A 21,646-nucleotide genomic window follows, 5' to 3' on the forward strand; every position below is an offset into this window, starting at 1 on the left:
CTCATGGCAGGTAGACTGGCCTTTATACTGTAGTCGCCTCTCTTCCGCTTGGGGTAGCTAATCTGGAAGCGCGGATTTCCATCTGCATTAGTTGCCCGGGGCCTGTCAACATCCTCATTTTAATGGATGGCAGTGAGAAGAAGTCTGAAACCAAAATGCCAATGAAATATTTAATTGAAGTTAATGGAGGTCAAGGATTCTCTGAATATAAATCTAACTACAGAGAAGAGGTTTGATACTTTGGGTTCACTTTTACCGATGTGCTTTTCTGGAGGATGATACGGGAGAACTTGCATGCCTTTGAGCCTTGTGAAAGGACAAGCATATTATTTAATCTTTTGCAGTGTAGTGGATAAAATTGCACTGGTGTAAACTGGCTATACCCGCCGCAATCTCCATCTTATATAAGATATCCATCAAGGACAACAAATTTCCAATACATTAGTAATGCATTTAAAGGGGTTTGTAAATCACAGTTATTTGAGTTAATGTAAGTCCTGTTTATATGCTATGGTCACAGCTGACAAGGGAAGTTGATTTGATATACAAATATATTATATATTCAACAACAAGGACACAGTGTCATAGAAATGTTATGCTTCTTTTAAAAACTTACTTGGCTTCAGCCAGTCACTTGCCTCCTCGCCAGTGAGGGTTGGGTGCAGGCTAGTGGGAAACTCGTTGCTCTCATGGACATGATTGACCACTGAGCTCCACTTGGCAACCATTTCGTCACTTGACTGTGATGAGGCTGCCGCCCAGAACAAGTGGTTTATGATTGATGGTCACCATGCAACCACGGCCTTGCAGTGCCATTCTTTTCCGAGGGCATCATCTTCTTGGACGCACCTGAACACACAAATGGAGATATGATTAATATTAAAGATATTTCCAAAATAAATAAGTATTTAGTTTTTATTAAATATAGGTAAGGAAATCATAGCATTCAGATGCCAATGGTGCAATTGCTGTAGTATTAATGGTTCTGCACCATGGTATTTCTCCCACAGTGAGGAGGTAGGGGAGCAAACAGAGGCAATTGTAACCAACTGTTACCACCTCTAGCTGCAGTCTGCACCCACAACCATCAGGTGGTACATGTGAGCAGTCCAGAATCTAGTATCTACCTCTTCTCTCTGTCTCTTACACACAGGGACAAACACTGGGAATTTACAAGCGGCTAGTTCCCGGTCTGAAAAGTGAAGCCGACGCTAGTACTTCAAACCTACATTCTTTCTAATGGCCAGCAGGGGGCAATTGACGCCAAAAAGAAGTCCGATTGTATAGAAGTCAGAGAAAATATACTTCTCACCTGATTTATTACCTCAGTAAACACTTTCATAATGACTTAATGGTCTCAATCGCTCGTTTCAAGTCTTCTTGTCAAGCTAGGAAATAAAGCAAATAGCAAGTAGAAAGCAGCAATGCAGAAACCTACGTCAGGTCATGTGGGAAAAAGTTTTTAGAAGGTCTTCAGAAAATAGTATTTTGATGCTAAAACATACATACTTTGACCAAAATTTGAATTTTCGGATTTGAATACATATGGAACACTAATGTGAAACTACAGAATGATATAAAAAAACTCACAAAAAAAAAGTACTCTCCCTTTAAAAAGGCGAAAAACAACTTTCTACCTCCCAAAGTATAATCAGGGCTTGTTTAGATAGGTGGTTGTTTTCATTATGATGATGGCTGACTTGAGAAGAAACTCTGGCTTTCCAGCTCACATCATTTCTGTCTGAAAGGCTCCTTATTGAACCGTCAACACTCTTTCGACTAAATTGCCTCCATCAAACATCTTTTTTTCGTTCTTCCCCTCATTCCCTTCATCACCTCTCCCTCCCTGCACCCTCAAAGCACACACACTTCCTCCCTCTCCATTTATCAAAACAGGTGATGGAGATGCTTTATTAATGCTCCAGGAGGAACTAGACCTTTAACTCACTCACTCACTTACATGCTTGGCTGACATGCAAGGGCACACACTTAGAAAATCACATTTGTGCACACATACACACACTCACTACTATGTACACTCAGCCTGTGACACATGAGATACGACCTATGGACGTGTAGTCACACACACACACACACACACACACACACACACACACACACACACACACACACACACACACACACACGCACATACACGCAGACACACCCCAAGTCACAGTTAAATTGACAGCTGGAGGTGTCAGTGTGGCTGTGTGAAGTATTCCAGACATCTGCAGCGGTTTAGAAACTGAACAGGAGATTAGAGAAGGGGGGTTGGCAGAATGAGAGACAGAGAGAACAGGGAAGTGAGAATAGATTGATGGAGGAAGTCGAGAGAAAGACGGACGGATGACCTTCATGCATCTTGAATTGTGCTGGCACAGAGTAAAAGTTTTAAAAATAACTTATGTTCTCATCTACAATATATCACACTGTGTTATATCTCTACATCTATTTCATTTTCTCCTTTTCAATCTCTCAGTCTCTCATTCGCATTCTCTCTTAATCTCTCTCTCGTTTCCTTTTACTAGGAAAAAGAACATAATCTCTCTATCGCTGTGGGCCTTAATTACACTGGATCAGGGAGATGAGAGGGCACTTGTGAGTGTGCTTTGTGTGTGTGTGTGTGTGTGTGTGTGTGTGTGTGTGTGTGTGTGTGTGTGTGTGTGTGTGAGTGAGAGAGATCAAACTGAGACAGATGCTGTCTGTGTTATGCACACTAGTTCTCTAATGTCTCTGGGTAATAATTAATAAAATCGTCAATATGACATCACCTAACACAGATATAGCTACATTACATCTGCTTTCTCTCTCCCTCCCCCTGCTTCCTCTGTAAATCACCTTTTTTCCTTTGGTTTTGAACTTTTGAACCTTTGCTGGACTGAGTTAGAGTTTCCATTCACTACAATGTGATGGTCAAATATGGTTCATAAAATTCCATTGTTCAAATGACCTTATAGTATGTAGGAAGTGATACATGATGTGCATACTACTGGACCCATCAGCCTAATATTTTTTGTGCACATTTATGACTGTATGCTCAAGGACCTCTCGTGGTTGTGGTGATTCACAATTTTTGAAAAGCCTATTTTGTAACACCATTGACTGCTTTGTTTTTATACCACCATTGAATGCTGACTCCTCACTCCTCTTAACTGGCCGGAAGGTGCCGCAAGTGATCAACAACTGCTTCATTTTGGAACCTTGTTTCTGCTAGGGACAACCAATCATGCCTTGTTGCCATGTTAGTCGCTGCCAGATTTTGGTACCTTGAGAGCAGGTTGTGTTTTGAATTCAAATAAATATTGATAAGATTCCTTATGAGCCTATTGTAAAACTCAGACCTTCGTCTTTTCAGCAGAGTTATGACATAGCAAAAGAGCATTTCCGGCAGTCAGCTAGGCTAAAAACAAGGCTTACTTAGTCTGTTGCAGGCCACATTTTGGCCTTTGTCGTGGCTGAAAAACCGACATCCATAGAAAAGTTTGGTCTCATCTTAAACTGGAGCATCTGCAGATTAATTCCATACCTGATGATAAAGTTAGGCATGATACGAGATGAATAAATTCCTGTTTATGTCATCTTTGCCGCTATCCTGACTGTACACACCTGGTGGAGGTCTGCACTCTACTGAGTGCACTCTTCTAGTTTAGATTTAAATTTGGTCTCAGAATGCTTCCCTTTTTTGTGTTTTACCACCTTAGTGGTACCTAAATGGAGTTTTGAGTGTAACTGAGTGTAAAGATGTGATGTTGTGGTTTAAGTGTTACTCAATAAATATTTAACAGGATACTGGTCAGCTGGCAGCTTTGGTTAGATTTTTTCGATGGGTACAGCACTGGAGGTGTCTCTACTGACATAATGTGTAGAACTGTTTTGAAAAATTCTAGATGAAACATTTCAGAATATTTTTTGTCTAATGTCTCAAGCTGTGGATAACAAATAGGGACCCATGCTTCACTACCATTAGCAGGGTAAGGGCAAGGCAAGGCAAGTTTATTCATATAGCACATTTCAGAAATGACGCAATTCAAGGTGCTTTACATAAAATATTAAAAGCATCGAGATAAAGTGCAAAATAAATAAACTATGAAAGGACATTTAAATACAATTTCAAAATAGTCATTAAAGAGCTCAGGGGATAGAAAATAAAAACAAGCTAAAATAGAATAAGACAGGTATAAAATACAAGAATAAAGGTTACAGTGCAGTGTAAGAAATGAATAATTATTTGATTTAATAAATGGCAGTGGCAAACAGAAAAGTCTTCAGCCTTGATTTAAAAGAACTGAGAGTTGCAGCAGACCTGCAGTTTTCTGGGAGTTTGTTCCAGATATGTGGAGCATAAAAACTGAACGCCGCTTCTTCATGTTTAGTTTTGAGTCTGGGAACAGAAAGCAGACCTGTCCCAGATGACCTGAGAGGTCTGGATGGTTCACAATGTAGCAGAAGATCAGAAACCTAAACCATTCAGTGCTCTAGGAAACCAAGAACAGTATTTTAAAATCAATTCTTTGACAGATAGGAAGCCAGTGTAAAGATCTGAGAACTGGAGTGATGTGATCCACTTTCTTGGTCTTAGCGAGGACTCAAGCAGCAGTGTTCTGAATCAGCTGCAGCTGTCTGATTGATTTTTTAGGGAGACCTGTAAAGACAGTGTTACAATAGTCGAATCTGCTGAAGATAAATGCATGGACAAGTTTTTCCAAATCCTGCTGAGACATAAGTCCTCCAAAAACAATTACTTCATTTTTGTCTTTGTTCAATTGAAGAAAATTCTTGCACATCCAATCATTAATTTGTTTAATGCATGTACTCAGCACTTGTATTGGACCATAGTCCTCTGGTGATATAGTTATGTAAATTTGTGTGTTGTCTGCATAATTATGGTAACATGTTTTGTTGTTTTCCATGATCGGAGCTAGCTGAAGCATGTAGATGTTGAATAGAAGAGGGCCAAGAATGGAGCTTTGGGGAACTCCACAGGTCATTTTTGTCTGCTCATATGTAAAAAAACTGCTCTCATAGACTTAAAGCCCCCACAAAATGAAATTGACATTTTCCCAATTTTAATCCTGTCTCCCTGTGTTAATTGTTCATTTATCTCGTTATATGCCAAATATGTAAAAAAAAAAAAAAAAAAAAAAATCAGTATCAGTATTTTTACATCAAAATCCCTGTCTTTTCTCTTCCAGGTTTAAATGTTTGATGACTCATCCTGCACTCAGGGGCGTTTACAAAAGTTCATCCAATTAAATGTGACTTTGGGCTAGTAGCTAGCCACACCAGCCATATAAAACTGCACTTCACCGTTTGTGAGCCGTAGTAGTTAACAGAGCAGAATTTCAGCGATATTTCCACTGCAAATGTCTTTATCATACTTCATTGAATGCTTTATTTTGATGGCTGCCATAGTATTTAAATATGGTCACAAATTTTGATAGCTTGGATGCATTTCAAACATATGACTTGTATCCATGAAGCATCCCGTACAGGTTTAGCTGCTCCTGAGGGAACAGCGACTTTGAGCAGGTCAAAGTGTGTTGACTGGATAATGTTCTCACTCTAACGATAATACCATCCACATTACCAAGTGACATTAATACCTCAGTGTCTCAAACTAGGGATGAAATAAGAGCAATCTAAATTAAGTAGTGCTGGCATGCGTCTGTCTTCTCGATAGTGATGACTAATAACCACCTTAAACTGTTCTCAAAACTATAAGCTCAGGGTTTCGTAATTACTAAAATTAACAATCATTTTGAGATAGTCTTCTCATGATGTTGAGATCTCCTCTCGTAAGTATGACATAGTTTTATTGAATTTATCTGGATCTCGTAATTATGAGATAGTAAGTCATTATTATGATATAAGGCCTCAAATTGTCTTTGCTTTGTTAATGCAATTTGTGATTTCATAAAAACAAATACTTATGCATAAACTACCCCAGCTAATCCATCACAGTATTCCACACAGTTTTTATTTTGTCTTTATTGTTTAGAGTCCTCATATCAGTGTTTCTCTAAAAAACTAATTTTTGTTGGTGTGGACATCTGATAATTTTAATTGGGACACAAATTGTTTGTATTCTAAAAATTACCCCAAACAAATAAAAAGGTAAACTAGATATGGCATGTGTTGCATAACAGTTCCAGAAAACCAGAACTACTATAGTTAACACGCACCAACTCATTTCCCTTTTCCTTCCCTCTAAGTATTTGATGTGTTTCAGTCTACATTATTGCAGAGAAAGTCCTTGCTCACTCCACATCCCATCTTTAATCTCCACGCCTCTCTTCACCTTTAACAGTATCCGTCTTCCTAAAGCCTTACTTATTTTCTCTTTGTCATTTGTTTGGTGAGGGCACTTTGGCCAAGGTAACAATTCTTTGTGTCACACTGACAAACAGCTGCACAGATGCACAGCTGGCGGCAGTAATAGAGCCCCACCAGTAGGGTGCAGCAGAGGGCGCCAGACAAGTAGGGACATTGGTGGGGCTGATAGATATAATTTACAGAGACGATCACAACTTTGTGTTGCGTGTGTGAGTCAATGGGGGGATATGGCTGAATCAAGAGAGCCTATGGAGATGTGGTGGAGCAGATAACGAGGAACTGTGATAGGAAGGCAAAAGTTAGACAGAAGTCAGATGATAGAGAAGAGAGCAGCAGACCCACAGGAAAAGCAGATGAGAAAAACACTGACAGACAGCACTGCTACTCACACAGAATGCGTTAACATTCAAAGACTACAAAGGCTAGTACTATGTCAATCCAAAAATAAGGGAAAAAACTTTACATTTAAAGCACCCTGATTTTTTCTTATACTGCACTATAGTTTCATCATTTTTGGGAGACTGAGAGGAGAGAAAGGGTGAAACAGAGAAGGCAGAGAAAGAAGGGCATGGTGGAGGTATAGCTGAATGCCATCCAATCATCAGGGAGTCAGCCCTGCTTGTTCACAGAGCTCAGCGCCTGGGTAGAGAAAGGAATTCTGGGTGAAACAGGCTGGCACTCATTTACTCTCGCTGAGCTTGGAGCGGTGCCAATCAGACAAGATAGAGGAGGAGTTTGGAGAGGTTAAACCACAGATGCCATATTATGCTAGGGCAAGGATGTACGCTATCACTTATAGGACGAATCTTCTATGTTTTAATAGACGCCAATTACGAAAAGAAGGACAAAGAGGATGTGACGACTCTTAAAGCACCATTTTCTCTGCATTATCTTTTCCAAGCATGGGAAATGAGATATTAACAATCATTAACATAAGCTAACACACACCTACTCTGTGATGTGTTTAGAAATATGGGGGTGTTGTATTGACTTCCGCTGCATATTAGATGCTGTTATATAACAGGACGATCATGGTGAGATGTCCAGATTTCTAAAGATAAGCTGGCAAGTTACTAAGCAACCACAACAGAGCAGGACAGGGGAGCAGGTATGATTGCCAATGAAAACTGGCCAAACTCTTTCTAATCACAACAGCAAGGCATGCACTCCAACACTGTGGCTATTTTTGTTTGTGCCATTTGCTTTTTTAAAGGATTTTTAATTTTTTTTTTAGCTACACTGAATTATTTAGTTCTTCTATCAACACTATTCATCAAAATATGATGTGAAATGTTACTAAATCGACAACTTGTGACACAGCTATTTTTCTGATACATTACACACATGAAAAATTACGTTTTTAAAAGTAATACACATTAAAATGGGCATCACGTCTGTTTCACATCATCTGCTTTGTACGGAATCCCCCAGAAACACAGAGCAGCCCACGTAAATGTCATTGTCGGCTCTTTTTAATTACAAAAAAATGACTCACACACCAAAAAGACTCCATTAGTAATTCCCTCTGCTCTCTGGTAATGATATTGATTTAGCTTTTGTGGTAATGTTGGTTTCTCTAAATAAATGTACTGCTTATATGAGCTATTGTACTGTTTTAGTGTTGTCTGTTGTGTTGTCGTGTAGTGTTGTCACCTGTCCTGGTCGGGTTGCACTTGGGACTAACTGTACCTGGTTAAAAAAGCTAAACGAGAATAAAAATAGAATCAAAATTAAAAAAAAAAAAAGAAATACGGTTTATTGCAGTGTTTTTTAAGGAGAAAAGTGAAAATTACAGCAGCTAGTGTATGCCAGATTCAACAGCTGACAGCTGTGGAGTTAAAGGGGGGCCTGTGAGGACTGAAGGCCAAGACTGCTGGTAACAACCCAAAGCTGTACCAAATGTATTGTATGCAATATGCAATTTGTGAAGATGCTGCGAGACAGGACTCAGGGAAGACCAGCTGATGTCTGACTGTTTGTCGACCTCCACAGTTGTTAAACCAAGTAATATCCTAACATTTGATTGGGAAAGGCATCACTGAGTTTATTATTTGAAAAACATGATGACTATACTGGACAGTTTCTCATAAACGATCCGCCCATATGTTTCTGAATTGATTTTGAGAGAAAATGGCCCATGCAGTTGGATTTCAATTTATATGAATGACACCGGATATTAAAAGTTTTAATGACTTAGCAGTTTGGAGAAGTGGTGATGCTGATTGGATGCTACCAACAAGGAAGGTCCAATTTTAGCATCAATAATCATTTAGTGCTTGGTACTGATGGTCATTTCTGTCAACCCACTGAAGATACACGAGACAGCAAATATCGTCATTAATTGTCCTTTCAAATGAGAGATAAATTTAAACATTTCTGTTTATTTTGCAGTTATGGGGACCATGTTCAGCACTTCAAGGTGCTGCAGGATCGCTGTGGTCAGTACTACGTGTGGGACGAGCTCTTCTCCTCTCTGAACGAGCTGGTGGATTTCTACCATAGCAACAGCATCGCTAAGGAGAGGACCGTCTTTCTGAGCAATGCATGCAGGGTGAGCTTGTGACTCTTGTTGTTTTTGCAATTTAAATTATTTTGACACTTTATTACTACCCACACCTAGCACTTTTTAATTTTTTTTTTTTTTTTACCATAGCATTAGACACAATTTTAACAAATTGTTAAAAAAAAAATTAAATTATAACATTAACAACTAATAATTAAATGTCATGTTAATCAATTATCTCTTAGCAACAGACAAAGTGAAACCTGACTGTCTCATACTGTGCGTATGCTATTTGCAATTATAACACAGCAACACTGGAGAGGACATACTGTATGTGTGATTATCATTTTAAACATTTTTCACAAAAATTTGGAAAGCTGATGTTGAGATCACAGAATGATAATATAATAGCAACAAAATAAAACAGTGTCTTGTGAAGGGAAAATAATAATTTCCCTATCTTTAAAAAAGTTATTTTGACATCACCAATTCTTTTTCTCGAGATCATCTGTACCAAACTCCTCTTAGACATTTTGTATACATTTCCCCCAAAAATACACTGTAGTCTTTTATTTTGAGGAAATATTTTTAAAATTATTACTCTTTTAAATGTTTTTTGTTGTTTCCTACTTCCTCTTGTTCATATTACTGATGGGCATGCAGTGCTGCTCTGTTTCCATCTTTGAAAACTGTCTTTTTGTCTCACATTCAAAGAAATCTCCTCAATCCATACTAATTGCGTAGCACTATTTATTTTGCAATGTCATTTTCAGCCAATTAAAACACATCTGTTCTTGCTGTCATCTGTCTCCCTCTACATATCTAAGCCACCAGAGACTTAGTGAGGTAGCTGATGAGACTTGACAAAAATTGCACTTTGCAGTCTTCTGTCACATCAGTGTTGGGACAAATATAACAAGCTACCCAGGTGTTCATATTTCATTTTGCTTTGACATCAAGGCATAACCACTGCTTTTTTTTTTAAATGGAGCTGACAGCTATGGGAACATTCCTGTGACTGTGGCAGCAGGGTTTGCAGTAGAGGTGCAGCTTGTAATGAAAGATCACAGGACAGCCAACGGTTTGGAGCAGAACCAAATCAGTCATCTTAGGCGCCGAGCCAGAGGGAATGAGCACTGCGGCTCGCAAGAAAACTGATTTTAAAGGCAATTATTTACATCAGTCATGATTCAGTTCCCTTGTATCAAGTTTGGACAGAACATTTCTTTGGTTTGTTGTGTTTGGTCCACCTTCCCTCTAAAATTCAGACATCTAATGAGTCTGGTTGACAATTTGTAAGCTATTCCATGCTACAAGTTAATAGTTAACAACATATTTTGCTATATTACTAAAGTGGCATGTAGATTATAACCACCTAAAGAACATCAGAAGTACACAAGAATGCTATGGTAGGACAAGTACTTGTCTGTTACCCCAAGGCGTATCCCAAATTTCAGCATATTCACAATACTTTCAGTCAGGTTTAGTGAGAGAGAATATAAATGACAGGCAGTTCCCATGATGGCGCCACCATGGGAGATGCTGTTCTTGTTGTTGTTGTTGTTATTGTTGTGAAGTGTTTATGCAGAGAGGATCACGTTGCATGCTAAGTATTCCTGGGAGTGGCAGGAAAGCCTAGCCCGTAGGCCAATCCAGTCGCTAAGGAGGGATTTGATCCATAGCGATCCTGACATGACAGCATGTTCGTATCACTGTTACACCAACTGCGTGCTAATACTTATCACATCATGTTCACTACTGAAGCTTGACACATGAAAATAGAGCGACATTCATTAGGGAACTTGAAGGTGCAGGGTACGCTCATAGTTTTGTAAAATCTAAACATGAGACTTAGGGTTTGCTGGTGTTGGAATGCATCAATTTCAGCTTGGTTGATTTCTTTCTCTATGGTAATATCCAGATAAATATTTTTTTTATGCACAACATCCTTTTTTCATCTTTTAGCACAGTTCATTTCACAAAGACCATGTCAGTAGAGCTTTAGAGACAGTTGACTTTGTTTTTAGCCATGCTAGCTTGATTTATGACCAAATACCTGCAAAACTAGTGACATTTCCATCAACCTAAGCTGTTTGGCTTGTCATTGTGAGCATGTGCATGGGGATGTTAGCATTTAGCTCAAAGCACCACTATGCCAAAATATACACAGAGCTATTAGCATGGCTGTAGTCTTGTTAGCTTATGTTCCTTCCATGTATGTCCATGACACTTTCAGGAGCTGCTTATAGATAACAATTTTATTTTACTTAACAAAAGAGTGCAAATAGACATTCAATCATATGAAGTTGAGCAGTCTACTGCTTAATTAGCTTCGGGCTCTTCTACAGAGACATTCATTCGTGCACATTCCCACACGAGAACTGTAGAGTAATATCGACATCATGCCCTGGGAATTTTTGAAATTTGCCCAGCAATGATGGCAATACGTATTCCAAATGGAATTCCTCATAAGTAATTGACATGAACGTATTTCACTTAGATGTATCTTCATCTCATTTTGTGCTTCCCAGCGTACTCAAGTCAAGGATTAACAGGATGTGACAAGTTATATTAAGGTCACATTACTCAATAGAGATGCATTTCATCACTTGTGGCGACTAGCCCATTGCTCTCTTACATTACTAAACAAGATTAATGGAATTAATTATTGAATGTCAAAATCTCACATTGCCTCTGAGGTCTAGAGTATCACATGGTTACTAGTTCTTCAGCACTCCTCCCATTGTATCTATTTCATATCAGTTTTGATTATGTCAACATATAAACTTTATTCATAAGAGCAAAAATAAAGGTTTTTCCATTTTACACAAAGGAAAAAAAAGCAATGCTGCATTTTCAAAAATTGTGACCAGTACTTTGACTACTGTGGTTCATTTAGCTAGAAAATTGAAGCTTGCACTTAACTACCAGCTCACTGCACTGCACGCAGTAAAGACAAACTAGTGGAGAGGCATTGGCATCTACAGTGCTGGCATGCAGCTACCCCTTGCTGCTCTGTGGTATTTTGGAGGTGATCAGATAGGAAGTCGGGAGGTTGGTAGCCTATGAGTCAGAGGAAGTAACACATAAAAACACATTCATATATAGTTTCTTTTGTTCGTGACAATATCCAGAAGGTATTTCTTTTTTATTTCGAGCAGGTATTGATATTATTGGGGAGGCTGCACGTTGCATTTCTTTCACTTTTTTCCCCATCTAATTTGTATTCTGGTTCTAACCAAAAGCTTGGAGAACAGATGAAATAAATGAATGAACACGTAGATTAATATAAATTCCTAATTTAAAAAATAATGAAAGAAAAATATCAATATAGTTAAATAGGCCCATGCCCACATTATCCAGCAATTGAAGAAAGTCTGACTGGCTGAAATGAGTATGTAAGCCTGTCTGAATCATACGCTCTTTTGAAGATGATCCACATTTATTGATCTTTGTGATGTGTGAGCTTTACTTCAATAAGTCTGATCCTTCAGACGGAGGGAGCTTTTTTTTTTTTTACCTCTTTCTTCTTAATATTGCTCTTGTGTAAGTGTAATGGAGTACAGTGTGGTGCTAAAGCCCAGCAGGATTTGGGCTTTTTATTCACTTTTATTCTTTCTAAAATTGATTTTTCTAACTCAGATGGGAGCAGCTTCTCACAAATTTTGTTCTTGTTTCATAACATCCTCCCTCTCACTTAAACAGTTTCATGCATCTTCTAAATCACCGGGGATGCTACATACTTAAATCATCAGAAATGCAGAGGAGATGGTGCACAGTAAGAATTTTTGCTCAAGACCGTTATGATGGCTATTATATGGAAGATAACGACCGCCGTCCCATGGAAGACTGAAAAACACTGTATGACCTAAATACTGCCACAAACTAAATTCTCTTTAATGTGGGCTACTAATAGGAAAACAACAGCAGGTCCTTCTGATTTATATTTTCTAGCATAAATAGTTTGTGTTAGTGAGCCACCACCACCAGTTTCCTTCCGTTCTCAGCTGAGCTGCTGCCGTGATCTCTGCTCGCATTAGTTGCCCTCTCCATCTGCTCAAACAGCTTGTTCAAAAATATGATTCTGTCGCAATCAAAATCATCTTCACTGTTATCACTGCCTCTACTGGTCTGCCATGACCTCTGACAAACTCACAATTACAGTAAAACTGGCAATTGATCTGCTTCCCTTGACACGCATACAGATGCTGCATCCTCTTACTCTTTTATAGGCATTTATTTCAGGTATAAAACAGATTTAGGACTGCAACAGGATGTTTATGCTTGTTAATTTCATTGCTATTTTATACTTAATTTATTCATTTTACTGTGATGATGTTCCCGGTTAGTTAATTTGCTCTACATTCTTGATGAATGAAGTATTGGCAGTTGTATGCAGCTATTTTTATATAAAAATATGAGATGGCTGGCTTCCCTCTTTAAAGAAGGGAGAGCAGTATTCATTTCTGCTGCAGATATCGTCCCAGCTTCTCCAGCATCCGTTCACAAGCCTCTAAGCATTTATCTTCACGCTGCTACTGTTCTATTATCAACACTCAAAAGAAGGCTTTAATATAAATGTCTTATACTGCTGTGCAATTTACTGAACAACTTAACCAATGAATCAAACAGTGAGCTCATTCCCATTTAATGTTATTTTATTTCCTATAATATATACTCCAATGTGATAAGTCTACTGCATATACTACATCACTCTCAGTCTTTATATCATGTAATTTGTCCAAGGTCAGCATTAATGCTATCACATCAGGAACATGCTTCATCACGCAGTATATACAGTACCAATTCTATGATATTGTGCCTCAGGTCTGAAAGATGTGGTCATAGGTCATCTTGCTGCGATGTATTAATGCTAAGATCTAATAAGGGTTGCGTGCCAAGTGGGCCTTGTTTACATGCATGACTATACAGTCCTAAAAATGGCATATCCATCATTGAGATCCTGTTAGGATGGCACTGTACGCAATGACATGTTCCCCCAAACGACTTAGTCATATAAATGATAGAGAGGAGGCAGGAGAGATGGAAATGTTTCCAAAAAGTATCAAAAGACAACAGATCAACCGTCATGTTTTATCACTGTTAGGCTATGTACCTTAACATACTCTTAACTTATTTACTTATTTATTTAACAGTAAAGGCAAAAATGTAACTTTTAGGTAGTTTGGGTAAAGATATGCAAGTGTCACTATAGAAAAGGAGCTACGTCTCCACCAAGCACAGCAGCTTTCTCTGTTTACGTCGTTGGTCATATACTGTGTCCTTGTATCATTCCAGCATTAGCACACTGTCTGTGACTTTTACTGTAGCTCACCCTGTTGCTCTGTCATGGCCTGGAGATAATAATATGTATCTGCACCACAACATGCCCATGAGGGTAGCGTGCTGAAGGTGCTGTGTTTACCTACATGACTTTGTAGCCTTAGAGAAATATCAGACACTCCACATCAGCTTAGTCATACTTTTATGTCTGTGGCCTTATTTACTTAACTATTTGTAATTGTTTTAATGAGAATCTTAAGGGGCAAATTGTATAGTACATATCTATAATCTACAAATAGGCAATGATTTAGCAACAAAGCAAGCATCTCAAGCATTTTGCAAGCGCCATCCCACTGTCTGCTTTAACTGAACATCTGCTCTCCATGTATAAAGGGAGGTCATATTTGATTATGTCACGACATATCGATTTGTAGCTCTAAATCTAAATCTTGTGCTATAAATGTAGACATATAAACATCTCAAAACAACTGGACAAATCTTGTTTCTATCATCTGAGTTATTTTAAAAAATGCACCTTTTTAATCTTTGACTTAAAGGAAATGGCATTTAATTTTATTTCTACAGTCACCCTTGAATCGAAGCTCGTTTTTATTTTTAGCTTTAGTCTGACAGACTCTTAAGTAGAAAAAAGAGATCATATAAAACTCATCCTACTTTTTCTTTGTTGGCTTCGAACATTTTTCTGGCGTAATGCGGTCAACATGTAATTCAAGCCAGTGCTGTAGGTAAATCTGCAGATTAAAAGCACATTGAAAACATTAAATTTAGCTCGAGTCCCTACTGGCTTATTCTGTAACTTTATATAAAATCACGGTCAGCTGGTCTATGTATCTGTGGCCTTCGGCATCAACAAAGCCCCCACTCCCACTGCATGTCTCTGTATGCATGTTTCCACACACCCTTACAACACACTCTTCACTCCATTTACAGAAATTATAATGTCAGTCTGTCTTAGTTTGACTGTGCTAATAGGAGTAAAGTCATAATATTTTGATTTAAGGGGGCGTGGAAACACCATTATTGTTTTATTTATTTTCAAAAAATAGTGCATTTTAATAAAGATCATCATATGTAGTGATTCAGGTCTTGAGAATGTGTAAAAGCAGCCACATTTACAGTAAAGACATACCTAACATTACATTACACTCTTAAATCTGGTCGCAGAAATATTCTTGAAGCATCTCTGAGTTGAGCTGAGCTGATTTTCTGGGCTACAAGAGCTACACCACTTTTGTATTAAAAAAAAAACAATAAAACAGCTAGAAACTGGTCGAACGCCGAAATGAAAGACCTGTTCCTCCTTTGTGCCGAGGACCAGACAACAAGACAGCTTTACGGCAAGTTGCAGTAAACAATCTCTCGCCTCGTACATTATACCTAACTTCCCTGCTATTAATTCAGCTCCCTTCCCCTGCCTTTGTAACCTCGCTGTGTATGCGCTACGTGCATCTAAAATATTAATAGTATACCCTCTTCTTTAGTTACCAACACACCGCTGCATCTTCTCCTTTCACAAAAGTAAACTCTAAAAGCACAAAAACACAATGAAAAACTAGTTCTTACATCGTTCCCTTTAGACCTTCAGATTATTAAACGAATGCATGAAAACAGGGTTAAAGAGAAATCATGTTAACTTCAACCCATGTAGAGTAAATGTTTCATGGAAATATTGCCTTAAGCTGATTACTTGCTGTTTTACTGCCTTTTAATTTATCTTTCTCTTCTTCACTGTCTCTGATGCCACCCCGTGATCACAGATTCTTTGTGTTTGTGACAATATGGGTCAGTTTCACTTATACGTAAACTAAGTCCAGTGTGACTGTTGAGTTGTTGTCCCTCTCCTTCCCAAACTAATTCCCCATCGGCTCATTATAAGGCCCTCGATTGCTTTCTTATCTCGCCATGGCAGCATAGTAAATAATTCTGTTTTTTTTTCTTCCTCCTTACATCTCCCCACTGTTCTCATTTCTCTTCACACAAAATGCCTGTTCATGCAACACCCCCACCTCTTTTTGACACCTTGTCAAGTGCAAACACAGTGTCAGAGGCTATTTTAAATAGCCTTAAATGCCCCGTGTGTGTGTGTATATATGTGTGTGAGTGTGTGTGCAGAGACAACTCTCTATTGGCGCAGTACAATGCTGTAGTCCATTGATGCTACAGAGTAATTTGTTCCACTGTCAGTGCTCACTTTGGGTGGGAGCGGACGCCTTGAGGGGACGTTGATCACAGGGCAGCCGAGCTCCGCTGATATGGATGGAGCATATTTCTTCTTCCAAATCGTTGCTCCTCACAAGCTGGCATGGGAAAATGGAAGTTTTATTGTTTTTTTTTTCCTGTACTGCACTGTCACCCACACATAACATTCAGGCCTGCACACACATGCTCGCTCACACCCATACACACAGGTACATTGCGTAGGTGCATGTGTACACACACTTGCAAGAAGTCTAGACTAGATCAACCAAACAATAAAGGATATGTTAGGATTTGATAGATTTGTGGGATTGATAGATCGTGTCTGAGTCTGTTGATCCTAATCCTGCTGTCTGGCTAGTGTGTACTTGTTTGTTTGTGTGCCCGCCTCTGCCTGGTTGCCACTATATTGGGCCAATCCACAGCAATAAAGGCCAGCATTGCAACATATACCTACACACACACACACACACACACACACATACAAAAAATACAATTTTAGTATTTCTTCCAGTCTCTTATCTCTCTCCCAGTTGGTATCACATTCACTTTTCTCTGTGGGAGTGCAGCTGACAGCAAAGAGGTTAGTTAAGTTCAAGACGCCCTCCTTAAAATAACCGCTTTTGTTCTGCTACTCTTAAACTGCTTTTACTTCACGAGTCAACAGAGAGCAGCGGAGGCCAGCTATCAGGAGAGAAGAAAAAGAAACGTTGTGAACTTGAAAGAAAAACACAGTAAGACAGAGAAAGCACAGCATCTGCAGACTGAATCAAAAGCAGTTCACCTTGCCACGGATCGCTGTCAAACATCATTTTAGTTTAACAGTGTGTGTTGTTTTTGTGTGCGTAATGACGCACTCTTATCTCAACCTAAAACACATCATCCTGGACTTATAACACCTCTCTGTCTCTGTCTGCCTGTCTCTTTCAGTGTCTTACACTATTTCTCTTTTCCTCTTTCATGACTTCGACAAATGACTTATTCGTCGTTTGTTCTGTGTGAAGCTGCTCTGCCCTGATAAAAGCCACATGTAGCCAAATAACGAACAAAGTTTATGAGGGGAAGAGCCGCAAGGCCTCATTCTCATATTTCAAACTCCATGTGTTGAGATTATTTTAAAAATACACACCCTATGTACCAGTTTAAACCACAAAGTGCAGCCTGTTTGAGATTTGCCCTATTTGAACGAAATAAACTTCTGTTGTCAGGTACAGACACACTGAAAATAAAGGTTAGACGATGTCACGTCCTTTGTCTCAGACTTGAACATCATGGGTACATAATGGTGGCAGTTTAATGACATTTTCTGCTTATTCATGTTGGCTGTGGGCGTAGACAACATGTCCAAATGCAAACTGTAGCTTTAAAGGTGTCAAGTGTAAATAGGACACAGCTGTCACTTACCTGTTCAGCTAACTCACTCTGTCTGTCTGTCACCGTCTTGTCTATGTGTCAGTAATTTACATATTCAAACTCTACTCAGCAATACAGAGCTTTATACAGTACGTAATTCCGTGCATCAGCCTTTTAGGTATTATCATATCAATTCTCCCTGAAGCAACACTATCCACAGAAAAAATTTCTTTCCAATTCTAAATGAGTCTGAATTGTGTCAGATCAACAGCAGGTAATGAAATCTATCTTCTGCTACCAGAACCATACATAACCAAGCTGTCACTTGTTCTTGTCAATCTTGTCTACAGAACAGCGTTCACATTCAGCAGCTTGTTCAGACCTGTTCTCCAACCACACAGACTCATAAGCAATGATATTTATCACGCTGATTAATCAGATTATTAGTCATCACCGAATATTTGCTCTCATGTCTTTTCTTGTTCTGTGTCCTAGCTGCTGTTGTCTAGGTCAGACCACCACTCTTGGATTAATATTTAATATGAATGGTCAGACTGACCGTGGTCTCGTGCAATAAATGTTAAATGGAAAAGATGAATAAAATATATTTGCACTTAGAGAGAATGATGAATACAATGTTTATTAAATGGACACAAAGTCAGCTTGTCCCTTAATCTGAGTACACAGGCTGCTTTTGCACTTATGTGCCGCACCGTGGCTGCTGAAAGAAACAATATATCTTTCCAGGAGATAAGAAAAACAAACATGTTGACCGACATGAATTTAAGAATTCATTCAATGGGGAATTTTACAAACCAACAGAAAACTGTGCAATCCTTCAATAGAGAGATAAAAAAGGAATGTTTGGAATTCTTATTTTTAATCCATGTTGACAGAACCCGTTCAAACAATTATTATTGTATTAAGAATATTGATATATAGATAGATTGATATAATCTTATTTAAAACATTTACTATACAGAATAAAATGTCAGCATACAGAGATATTGCTTCAAGGTAAAAAAAAATGTGTTTGTTCAAAGAAATAGTTTTAACTTTCTGGAGGAGAGTTAGATGAGAAGATTGATACCACTCTCATGTCTGTATAATAAATATGAAGCTACAGCTAGCTTCTGGTTAGCTTAGCTTAGCACAAAGACTGGAAACAGGGAAACAGCAAACCTGGCTTTGTCCAAAGATAACAGAATCCACCTACCAGTTCCTCTAAACTTCACTAATTAACACTTTATATTTCTGTTTAATTTATGCAAAAACCAAAGTGTAAAACGACATGTGTGGGTTATGTGCTTGATTATTTCGCACTTCCTTGAGTCTTGTCGATGCTATGAGTTTGCTAGGCATGTCAAACTATTCCTTTAATTTTAAGTATAGTCATGTATTTTTCTATTTGGAAAAAAAAAACAATAACTAAATTCTCAGGACTTAAAGGAATGGGTTCGGGTTTTTTCAAGTCTGTCTTAATACAATACTGACGTGCCATTATGTACGTGGAAAGGGTTCTTGATCGCTGTGACAATTCCTACTGTCCATACTGGCCTTGAAGCTATTCTCTTGGAATGCTACTACACAAAAATAGAGGATTTCATACTAAACAACATGTAATTTTGGATGATACCAACTCATTTATGCTAACTCAGACTACTGAAGCCTCATTTTAGCTTAAGCCAAACTGTTGGTGAACTACACCCAGTTCTTCGGTGTAGTTTCATTCTGAGAGAATAGCTTGAGGGTAGGTATGGAGAGTAGGAATTGTTACAGCAAGCAACACCCATGTCCACGTACATACTGGCATGTCAGTATTGTATTAAGACAGACTGGAAAAAACCTGAATATATCCTTTAAAATACACATTAAGGATGAGCATTAATAAATTCCACAAAAACAATGAATTAAGTTTGTTATTATTACAAAAAAGTGAAAAGTTCATACATTAGGGCATCTGTTTCTCCTATCTCCACTGAAGAAACTCTCAAGCTCTTGTTGTTTTCAATGTGATGACTGACTGATGATGATCTTTACCTCTCCCTCCATCCCTCCCCTAGCATCCCACTCCCCCCATCCCTCTTTCCTCTCTCTCTCCTCTACAGCACGCCCACGCTCTCTTCGACTTCAACCCTCACCACCCCTCCCAGCTACGCTTCATGCGCGGTGACATCATCGAACTCATTGACTGCTCCGATTCTCTGCGCTGGAGGGGCCGTTGCCATGGACGCGTGGGCTCCTTCCCCCGGGATTACGTCCAGCCCATATATCAATAATGACCTGATGCGTCAATCAAACACACAGCCCTTACCGCAGCCTCATCAGTGAGCCGTCTTGACCCCCCCCCCTGCCCCCTCCCCACCGTCTTCCTTACACTGCTCCCCTGCTCTTCACTTGCCCGTTAATTTTTGGAGCGGATGACTGACGAGCCGCCACTGAACTGCTCATTATGTGACTGACTACTCCCCTTTCCCTGTGATGCCACCTGTCAATCACAAGCCTCACCTGATTAGCTGCTACGGGCTCATCAATCGCTTCCAACTGATTTCACAACTCCACTTCTCTTCAAACATAAAACAAAACAGCATAACACAAAATACTCCAGATATGGACCTATACACTGTGGAGAACTCATACACACACACACATACACACACACACACACACACACACACACACACACACACCAAAGACAGACAGACACTCCCAGGCATAATCATTTATTACAGCTTATCAGCACTGGTGCAGACTAAATAAGGCACCGCGCACACACACCAACCTGATGACAAAAAGAGTGTGTGGCCCATGGGAGCTTGGGTTTTCTCCGCTGCAGATGAGTCAGGATTTGCTCCAGTACTTTGCCACCGTTCCAACGAGGAGATCCGGTCAGCTGAGCAGAGAGAGACACAGACAGAGTCATTGTGTGAATATTTGGGTCAGACACTCTGAGGACACTGACACAGCAGATTCCTCTCTCTGGGCTGGTGTGTGTGTGTGTGTGTGTGTGTGTGTGTGTGTGTGTGTGTGTGTGTGTGTGTGTGTGTGTGTGTGGAGGGGTTGATGTGTAAAATGTGGGTCTGAACACATGCCAAACATATGTGTATGTTTGTTGTGTGCTAATGAGAAAGTGAATGCATGTATGTATGAGTTTGGAGGTGTTGGTTGTGACTGTGTGTGTGTGTGTGTGTGTGTGTGTGTGTGTGTGTGTTTGTGTGTGTGTGTGTGTGTGTGTGTGTGTGTGTGTGTGTTTGTGTATACAGCCCTGTGCTCTGTGGACCGTGAAATGAACACTGCCCAGACACTGCTTAAAATGTAATGCTCAACTCAATTGCCCATTTAAATTTATGGATCATTTGTTTCTTTCTATGTATTTATTCTTATTCATGTGTAATCTTAGAATACATATATTACAAGTAAGTAAGATTAAACATTGTATAAAGGTTTTGTTTCTGTTTCAACAAATAGACTAAGAAAACCACATTTTATGTGATTAACAGTAAGAACTTGGACAGGTCTTCCTTAACCTGTAATGACAAATCATATAAATAAAGTGAAAAATTTACCTCTTTGAACTTGAAGCTTGGAAATTACTATACAATAACAGTTCATTTAATTAGCCTGAATGACAATATGAATGACTGGGGCTCATAAAATAACATGAACACTTTGTGTAAAGGGACGTCAACTGTGAAATTAAAAAATGAACCATTGCTAACACTGATATAAAGGTGGGTCATATCAGGTTTTACTTAGTAGTAATTGTTAGCCTTATACATATACATATATATACTGTATATACATATACTGTAGCCTCTACTCTATGTCCATCATATTCTTACATTATCAAACTGTTACAAGTTACCCCCTTTAAAGTTTGTGTCTGGCATATGGGTACTATATTCTTCTTTTATTTGACAAATTTGTAGGTTGTTTTTTTTTACTGCTGCATCT

The 21,646-nt window shown here is 38.9% G+C and overlaps 1 protein-coding gene and 1 long non-coding RNA gene across 3 annotated transcripts in view; one reads left to right on the forward strand and one right to left on the reverse strand.

Annotated features, from left to right (window-relative positions):
• Nucleotides 1-20,481, forward strand: part of grapa (GRB2 related adaptor protein a) — a 32,800-nt gene extending 12,319 nt beyond the window's left edge. The window contains exons 4-5 of the mRNA XM_042393199.1: nucleotides 8,728-8,887; nucleotides 19,756-20,481. Coding sequence (XP_042249133.1) covers nucleotides 8,728-8,887; nucleotides 19,756-19,971 — 376 coding nt within the window. The 3' untranslated portion in view covers nucleotides 19,972-20,481. The remainder of the gene's footprint in view (nucleotides 1-8,727; nucleotides 8,888-19,755) is intronic.
• LOC121884407 lies at nucleotides 9-20,559 on the reverse strand. 2 transcript variants are annotated; one of them, XR_006092341.1, is made up of 5 exons: nucleotides 20,475-20,552; nucleotides 16,335-16,440; nucleotides 617-849; nucleotides 257-306; nucleotides 9-144 (listed from the first exon to the last, which is right to left on the reverse strand). It is a non-coding gene; the product is annotated as an uncharacterized LOC121884407 (long non-coding RNA). The 2 variants fall into 2 exon arrangements; XR_006092342.1 differs by lacking the exon at nucleotides 16,335-16,440 and having other exon boundaries at nucleotides 20,475-20,559.
• Nucleotides 20,560-21,646: the final 1,087 nt, after the last annotated feature.

The sequence above is a fragment of the Thunnus maccoyii genome, chromosome 18 (assembly GCF_910596095.1).
Source record: "Thunnus maccoyii chromosome 18, fThuMac1.1, whole genome shotgun sequence".
Taxonomy (NCBI): Eukaryota; Metazoa; Chordata; class Actinopteri; order Scombriformes; family Scombridae; genus Thunnus; species Thunnus maccoyii.